This window comes from Lepisosteus oculatus, chromosome 4 (genome assembly GCF_040954835.1).
Source record: "Lepisosteus oculatus isolate fLepOcu1 chromosome 4, fLepOcu1.hap2, whole genome shotgun sequence".
NCBI classification, from domain to species: Eukaryota; Metazoa; Chordata; class Actinopteri; order Semionotiformes; family Lepisosteidae; genus Lepisosteus; species Lepisosteus oculatus.
Genome location: NC_090699.1, coordinates 6,394,100 through 6,403,256, shown reverse-complemented (window position 1 = coordinate 6,403,256; position 9,157 = coordinate 6,394,100). Strand labels below are relative to the sequence as shown.

At 46.6% G+C, this 9,157-nt stretch overlaps 1 protein-coding gene across 1 annotated transcript; it reads left to right on the top strand.

Moving 5' to 3' along the window:
- Positions 1-1,472: 1,472 nt before the first annotated feature.
- LOC138238290 (zona pellucida sperm-binding protein 4-like) lies at positions 1,473-7,909 on the top strand. The gene is made up of 15 exons (XM_069188474.1): positions 1,473-1,846; positions 2,234-2,353; positions 3,177-3,295; positions 3,413-3,614; positions 3,916-4,034; positions 5,718-5,817; positions 5,890-6,012; positions 6,095-6,267; positions 6,398-6,495; positions 6,576-6,703; positions 6,883-7,063; positions 7,151-7,292; positions 7,372-7,447; positions 7,558-7,646; positions 7,818-7,909. The coding sequence occupies exons 1-14, from the start codon at positions 1,504-1,506 to the stop codon at positions 7,641-7,643; spliced, it is 2,010 nt and encodes a 669-aa protein (XP_069044575.1). The 5' UTR covers positions 1,473-1,503; the 3' UTR covers positions 7,644-7,646; positions 7,818-7,909.
- The last annotated feature ends 1,248 nt before the right edge of the window (positions 7,910-9,157 follow it).

Below are 9,157 nucleotides of genomic sequence, written 5' to 3'. Positions count from 1 at the left end.
CTGCTCAAGCCACTTCACAGTAGCAGCATCCAAAGAGGAGGTAGCAGAATTACAGAAATGTAAAAAGAGGCTTGGAATGCAGCAGGACAATAAAAGGTAGGCACAGAACCCCTCTAAAGAATGTTTTGATTGATCACATGCTGAATACCTGGGCAGGATTCTGGCTGCTGATTTCTGGACATACCCAGATTTGTCCACTGTGGACGTAGACACCCTTTTGAGCAGGGTATTGCAGTAATCAATTTTGGAGAAGATGAAAATTGTGACCAACAATTTGGGTGCAGTTAGGGTCAACATCGGACATAATATTACTAAGGTGGAAGAATATTGGTTTTTGCAATACTTTGCAAATGTAGGAGCCTGGATTGAATATGACACCCAGCTGCAGTATCCTCCACAAACAGGTTTAGTGCAGTGGCTTTACATAGTTAATGGGAGGAGCCCAGAAGCATGATGTCCTGTTGCACTTAAATGAAGGACATTTTGTACTTAACACCTGCTCTCATACAGAAAAGTGTCTAATAACATGTTGTCCACTCTCTGGTGGTGTTAATCTACAAATATCTACATTATTTCTCTATTATATAATAAAAATATCTATAGACACCAATAAAATAAATAAATCAAATATTTTTATCAGTGTCTTGTCCTTAAAAACATTTAATATATGTATATTTGGAAACCATATTGTGCCATTCTTATCTCAATTACTCTTACTCTACTTTCTCTATTTTCCTGCTTATTAGCTTCTTCCCCTGTGCAATATCGATTAACTTCATCTGCACCAAAAACTGCGTCTTTAAAACGTTATGCCTACTCACGCTGAGTCCGTATTAGGAATACAACTACGAAAATTAACTGGTTAAATGTTACCGCTAAGAACACACTTTTCACTTTAAACAAGACACTCACTTGAAATGAACTTGTCATCTACGGTCGCTTTCCATCTTTATGCCTAATATCAGCCCGTGAGGATGTATTGTAATATGGGTGTACTGTATGTGCTTGCGTTGCAGGTCATCAACACAGCGAGATCGTCGAACACATTGAAATGTACCGCGATCTGCATTACAGCAATCATGACGTGAAACTCATTGTGAAATTAAAACGCGTCACTGTGAAATCTGATCAACGGTATTTCATCACGCTTTAATACATATTGTTTTCAAATTGAATTAAAGAGATTAACGGATCCGCTTTGCTGTAACTTTTTTTATCCTTGTCAAGGTTATATTTTTATTGTCTCAGTTTAGACTGATGATACAAGAACAAGGTGATCACGCCGCGTATTCGGGAAGTCAAGCTATGTCACGTAATTTCACTCTCAACACCGCGTCCGAAACTTCAGCTTGTGAGAATGTTCTGGATTTCCTTACCTGCTCCTGATTGGCCCACAGGACAGCGCGCGTGTCAGTGCCTGTATATAAGCCCCAGCAGCAGGAGAGGTAGTTATTCTTTCTCTAGAAGTGTTTTTGAGTGAAAAAGGGGAGAGGAGTGGGTGTGATGGATTTCCTATTGCCTGGATTGTTAGCATGGCTCTGTGTTGTAGTGGCCCAAGCCCGGCTCAAGGATCCAGATGCTGTTTTTGGTGAAGAGGAAGGTTATGATAGTTTTGAGCCAGATGTGGGTAGTCCTGTATTCCAGGAGACCCCACCAGATGAAAATGATGGCTATTTTGCTGGAGAGATGAGAGGGGTGCCACAAAGGGCAGAGCAGGACTTGATAGAAATGGGCTCTGATGCTGAGGGGGAAGAGCTGGATAAGGACTCGAGTGCTGATGTGCAGAGAGATGTGGCAGCAGTGACAACTGGTCCCTCTGAAGCAGATCCTCCTTCATCTGACCCTGGTAGGGAGTTTCTGCAAGTCTGTGGACTGAATACAAGTGCATGGTAGTAAAGTAGGTCTGCTGTATTTCCTCTAAAAGGAAGTCTGGAATGCATAGGAATGGTTATGACCAGTGGACTATCTCCATGCATACTTTGCATATGGCTGCTCCCACTTTCCTTTAAGTGGGTAACAGCAGAAATTCCTTCAGAGTGAAGTGTGTTCTTGTAGCTCTTCACAGGAACAAGTAACTGTTTATTCAAGGCTGAAAAGAGCCTTCACCTGAAGATGGTTCCAGCTGTGGAACTGTTTTTCTTCTCTTCAGCATGGAATAAACCTTTGCTGCTGCAGCTACCAACTTGAAGGCCTTGTACCCAGTAACACTTCTTGCTGTCCTCTTCCCTCCCAGAGTCTCAGGGTGACCCCGAGCAGCAGCAATCCCACAGCCGCCCCCTGCTGTCCTGTGGCAAGAGCAGCATGATGCTCAAGTTCTCTGTGAGGAGGTTCAGCCGAGTCTACCTGCTGAAGGGTGAGGTTCTACCCTGCCTGTTCTTGCACTAGCCCTATACACAGGCAGGTTCTCCATCCTCTGTTTTTGAGCTCAAAACCTGTTCATGCGCCATCTGAGCTGTAAAACAAAGGATTGTGCTGCAGTGGTGTCCCCAAAAGTAGCAGGACAGCCTCTCCAAACAATTGTCCCTGTACCTCAGTGGGTAAATATGCTTCCAGAACATTCTGCTAGTCTTTGAACATCGCCAGCTGAGGGCTAAATACTTCTGTGACTATCCCTCCTAATTCTATGAGGTCTACAGTGCCTCCAAATGTGCTTTTTGCTCTATGGGTTGTATGTCATGCAGTGGGTTACTTGCTCCATAGCTGTAATTATGAATGTAAGATTTCCCACAGGAGATGGAGGGAGGGGGGGTGTGAAATACAAGTGGAGAATAACCTCAACTTCATGATGGTTTGAGCTGTACCCTCACTTAATGGGTACACCTGTGCTTGAAACCAGACCCTTTACCAGGGAGATGTTCTGGTAGGTTAGAACAATACAAATGCTTGTGTATCAGATTTTTTTTTTTCCAATGAAGATATGAGGAGTGTACCGTTGTGACAATTCTCCAGTTTATAATCTTTCAAATGTAACCAAAGAGAACCTGCATGCATTCCAGATCAGTACCTTTTGATCAATTCGATTGCGAGAAGACCAGGTAAATGTGGAGGAATTAGGGGCATGATGCAGTGGATGTCCCTTGCAAAGGGAAGATCTGTGTTCTTGCTCTGTGATGCTGTACAGAGCTACTGTGAAAGGCCACTTATGTGTAAGCCTCTAACACTCCACCTTCTCCCAGGCAAAATGGCTCCTCTCTTGGTCACCCGTCTCCCAAAGCACTGTGGGCACAAGGTGTGGACCACCAAGAGCTGGCTGGTGCTGGTGGCTTCCTACAAAGGGTGTTACATCAGGACCTGGGTAAGGGCAGGCTTTGGGCTTGGACTGGCTGGGAACTTGTGTGAGCAGTAGCACCTTAGTCAGTCCAAACAGCTCTGCATCAGTGCTTTTAACCTGCAACCCTGTTCCCCACCACAGAGAAAGAACCAGCGGCAACACTACTCCTTGACCGTGAGATACTATGACAAACAGCAGAGGAAATGGGTGACTGGCATGGTGTCCTGCCATGTTCCAGTTGTCCCTCCACCCCCACCTCCCAGAGGCCTGACCATCTCCTGCAGTGAGGTGTGCATGACTGTGACCCTGCCTGCTGGCCCCCTGGAGGAGATCAAGGTTCAGAGTGAGTGACTGGGGAAGGGCTTTTACTGCTGGTCTCTGGTAATGCAGGAGGCTTTTACCTAGCCACTAATGGAACAGGGACCTTGATGTGGTGTTTTGAGCCGTTCCAGGGTTCTCCAACTGTGCCTTGACATTGTGGATTATAGCATTACCCTGTCCTGATGGCTATTTGGAGATGCACCTTGAAATGATATGGCTGCCTCTACAGCACACTGGATAACCTATTGCTGATTTTGCTTTTTGCACCTGCAATATATAAAATCCTGCCAAAGGAAAATTGGACTCCTGTGTACCCTGTGCAGGTTCTTCTGGCAGCCTGGTGTCTGTGCTGGACACTCCATCCTGTGGATACTCTGTGACTGCAGGGCGGCACCTGAACACCCTGACCATCCTGTACACTGGCTGCCATGTCCGGCTTGTGGTGAGGCTGAGCTTGTGCCTTCCATTTCCAATTCTACAACATGCCTGAAAGTAAGACCTTGTCTAAACAAATGAGTATTGGTAGGATTGTAAGCCTGTGGTCTACAAGAAGTTGGTTCAGATCAGTGTTAATCTGGCCTGTCAAGTCCCCAAGAGTCAGACTAAATTAGAGGGCAACTAGAAAGTGACTGTTAAGCTAAATATGGACTCATCTTCTTAGATGACTAAATGGTAAGGCTAATTTTAGTCATACTAGTGAAGTAGCTGAACTTCTATAGCTGTTAAGCACAAACCTCTGTGTAATCCCCAGGACGGGCAAATCAATTGCAAGATGAACCCTTTGCTGCATGGATCTTCCTAATCTCTTTTGGTACACATGTATGGAGTTTTGTCAAGTTCCCTTATAAGTTTGAGGCTCCTATCAATACAGAGTTTGCTAATAAGTGTAGTAGAATGACCGCTTGAGTTCCTTAAACCTATTAAAACTGGGCAGGTAACATCTGCATTCTTCACCTCAGTGGTCTAATAGTTTTTCTGGCAAATAACGATCCCTTTTGACACTCCCATAGCTGAAGTGTTAATGACTTTGTGCTCTTAACAGCGACAGGCCTGAGCTTCAGGTGTCACCGCTCTTTAAGCTCATGTTTTTAAGAAATGGGGGGGAATGCCAGCATGTGCTGAACAATGTTGGTGCCATGATCCTATTTCTCGCATAGCTTCACACCCAGCCACAAGTATGTTGACCCCTCTTCTAATGGTTATTTCATGCTGTGTGCACTCTACTTCTCCGAGCACTTTGTCCTGGTTCTTCATTTTGAGAAGATGAACAAAAACTGCGTCTTGATGGTGCCGCTGGAATGCCGAACATGTGGCATGTTAAACCAATATTCTTTGAGCATAGCTTCTGGCACTGATCTCCAGTCAAGAAACTTGTTTATTCTTGCTTAGTCTTCTGGTTAACTTGAGCACAAGCAACAGTGCATGAAATGGATGTTGTAATTCAAGTCTCTGCATGCTGTGACTCAACAAGCACTTCAGTATCTTACAGGAGCCTTTCCTGCTTGGCTTGTCCTATATAAAGTACTGCCATGCTCCAGGTTGCTTTCTTCCTGCTGAAAGCATGGAGCACCACGAGCATGGCTTCCTTCCGTGCCTCTTCATTTTAGGGAAAAGACGAAGGTGTTCTAGTTCTTAATTACTAGTGTAGATGCCGATCTAGGTACCAATCAATTAAGCAACCATAAGAACTCATGGCGTGAGGTGTGGAACAGACTGGCTGGAATTGTTTCTCTTGCGGCCAGCCTGCTATCTGTCAGACAAGAAGTAAATGTATTGTTGCACGAAGTTCACCATTCACACACTTCAGTAGGAATTCTAGATGGAATGACCTGTTAGATGAGTCTGGGTTCACTTTAAGATGCAATTTACTCTCTGTCATGCCCATTGTGGACTATTTTTGGGAGTATTTAGTCTTTAAAATAGGATGGGTGGACGGTGAATCAAGACTGCAGATCATTCACCTTCAGGATGTTGGTTGAAATCTTGGCTGTAAACATGCCTTCTACTGTTCTACAGAACAGCTCTCCTGAAGGTTCCTGGATACTTTCAGATCTGCCGCTTGCCATCCCCACTTCCAGAGATTGCCATCGCAACTTCATCTGTCTGATCCTTTATTTTTTTGCAGGACCAGCACTACACTGTGAAGGTGGTGTACCATCCCAGTGATGGCCCAAGAGGGGAGATTGTGGTGTCCTGTCCCTATCGCCCCTACAAACCAAGGGAGGGTGAGTGTATAGGTTGGAGAGTTGGTAATTGGCTCCACAAGTGTGTTGATGGATCCAATCTGGTCTCCCCAGGATGTCAACTACCCAGGAGCCATCGGGTGGTCTGCGGTCCAGGGAGGATTTCTCCAGCCCACTGCGTGGCCAAGGGATGCTGTGTGGACCCAGAAACATCCTCTTGCTACTATCCACTGGAGGGTAGGGCTCTCCTTACTGATCCAGTCCCAGGCACCTTCCTTACCAGAATAATGAAGATCCTGACGTATTCCTCTCTCCCCAGAGTGCACTGCTGATAAGCACTTTGTCTTTGCTGTCCCTCGGACCATCTCTGTACCCCCTGTGGATCCTGCCAGCCTGGTGATTGCTGGCAACGCATCCTGTACCCCTGTCATCTGTACCTCGGAGTTTGCCATCTTCAAATTCCCTGTCACTGGCTGTGGGACCCATGCTTTTGTGAGTACACTGATCCCTTTAAAATCAGTTCTCCTAATCCTCTATATAGGAGTGTCTAATTCCCTTATTAGAAGTAGGAGCGACCTGCTCAAGAGGCAGTTGATGGTTACTGACCTTGCTCTCTGCTCAGGTGGTAGGAGAGACCACCATCTACTTGGCTGAGGTGGAGACACGGGTGAGACGCAATATGCAGAACTATGGAGTCATTACCAGGGATAGCCCCTTCAGGTGAGCAGGGTTTTGATCATGGAGATTTGTGCTGGCCAGCTTACCATATGGAGGAATATGGCTTGCCTCCTGCTCTCCAGGCTGCTGGTGGAGTGCCGCTATGCTGAAGGGAACCTGGCCAGCACAGGCTACCTGGTGAAGAGCCCCTACCTGCCCTCTGCTGTCCTGTCCCAGGGAGTGTTTGGGGTGCAGCTCAGGATTGCTACAGGTGAGAGGTTGATTATTGAATGGCTCCTCACGAGGGGAGTATTCAGTGCGACATGGCTTGAGGGGGTAAGAAACCACTGTTCCAGAGTGGAACATTTCCGACTAGACTGCACTATGCAGTAGTGTTCTGGTCTGGCTGCAGTATACAGCTCCACCCATCCCTTCTCCATCTTCCTCTAGACGAGAGCTACTCCAGGTTCTACCCTCAGTACCACCGGCCCCTCCGGCTCCTGCTGGGGAACCCAGTCTACCTGGAGGTGCGACTGCTGAACGCTCCAGACCCCAACCTGGTGCTGCTGGTGCACTACTGTGTTGCCTACCCCCGCTCTGGCCAGGCTGTCTGGGTGCTGCTCTATGATGGGTGAGGGGCTCCTGCTTGTGCAGCTCTAACCCTGTGCTGGTCAGTGGGTTGAAGGCAGGGTCCTGATCTTGGTGCCTCTCTCTGCAGCTGCCCCAACCCTCTGGACTACGGCCACACTTCCACCCTGCACATCCACTCCAAGCTGCCTCTGCCCAAGCACCACCGCCGCTTCCACATCCAGACCTTCCAGTTCCTGGACAGCACCTCCTACTCCTACATCAATGAGGAGGTGAGGCTTTTTGTGGTTGCAGACTCTGTAGTTCCATGTGAAATATCTATGGCAACTTGGCATGTAATCCCTCTTCCAGATCTACTTCATGTGCTCCACAGAGCTGTGCCTACCGTCTGAGCGGCAGTGTGTGGAGGGCTGCTTTGATGGCCGCAGTGAGTCTTTATTTAAGCTCTTCTCCGTGTGTTCCTTCTGTCCATGCACATCTGATGCTTTGCAATAGTATCTTTACCTCGGGAGCCCACTATCTGATCTTCTCTTGCAGAAATCCCAGTGCTGGAGAACCCAGATGCTGACAGGCGCTGTGGCAGGACCCCCTGTCCAGGAAAGAATGAGGGCCCCAAGGACTGAGGGGTAGGTGGGGAGCACGAGGGTACTAGTTTTGTTAAATTCCTATGGTGTGTGTGCCCCCCCCCCCCCCCCCCAAGGCTTTGAAGTCCTGCTTCCTTTCTGTAACTTCTCTCCTGGTAGTGTCTCAGTCCTGTGTTTCTCCTGCACTTAAGGGGGCTTCAACCACTTTTTCAGGTTCCTGCATGCTGCTTCAGGGACCAGCAACCTGTGTCTGAAGAGCTGGTTCTGTTGGAGGAAGTCAGTCCTAATAAAGATGTTGAAAGTGATTCTGTGTCCTGTATGCCTTAACTGGAGGGGGGGTAGTTGGGCTCTTGAGCAAGTAAAATAGGTGAAATTATCCATACTCATGTTGGGTTACCAACCTGTAAGAGTTTAATGGTGTCCTTTCCTGCTGCATTGTAGTTCCTGCAGGACAGACTCTCACTGTTGGTCATATACTTGTATCACAAGTGTTGTCATACAAATGACAAAGGTCAGGTGTCTGTGAAGCAGAAGTCTTCAGAATTTCATATGCATATGGAAGTCTGGCTTGCTCCCACCAGACAAGATAGTCCTTTAGACCTTAAAACAAACCAGTCACTATGATGCATTCTAAACAAATGATAAGATGGCAACACAAGCCAATCATATCTAAGTTGCAGACTAGACAACAGTTCTTTTCATGTTCTGGTCCTACAGCCAGCTTACCTCATACATGTCCTTTATCTTACTGAGCAAGGACAGGCCCAATTGTGCCTTTTGGGCACAAAGCCAACTTCAAGCCACTAGACTGCATACAGTAGTTTGCAAAAAATAATGGAAAACTAAAATGTCTCACTTCCCAGGTGTCTCTTAGCTGTTCAATATTGTTCCTTTTCTCCAGCTTCACATCAGCTGAGGTTTTAGACCAATTGCATTAGATAATGTTTGTGAAGCTCTACTCCATTGAGTGGGTTGTGGGCAGTGCAACCATTTCACATGGTGCTGCCTCTCTCCATCCAGATCTCATAGCTGCACCTAAATGTGATGGTTCGGCCATAAGTACTCAAGGAGACTGGAGCAGTTCTTAAATGCCAAAGGCATTAAAAAAACAAAGCTGCCGTATACATGGGTGCAGTTGGAAGCTTTTCAGGCCTAGTACTAGTACATTTTCAATTCCAAATGGCAAATGAAATACTACCAGTCTAAAGCTGTGTGCTGGTGAGTGACAGGTACTCAAAGCCCTACTCTCTAAGATGATATTAATTGGCTTTTCTACCACAAAATACAGCAGTGATGGCAGCACTTCTGTGTAGTTGCATTTTCAAATTCATCCAGTGGGAGGGATGACAGTTGTTTTGGTGGCAGTTTCACTTACATGCAGGGCGAAATGCCTCTATTGAACTTGAGATGAAACCTTTAAAAGTAGCTTCTCAAACCACTTTACCTTCTAAAGAATGTTTGGATCACTTCCACAAGCCCTGGTCCTGATACTGGCTGCTGAGTTCTGCACGTACCCATTTTGTTCACTGTGGATGTAGGCACCCTGGTGAGCC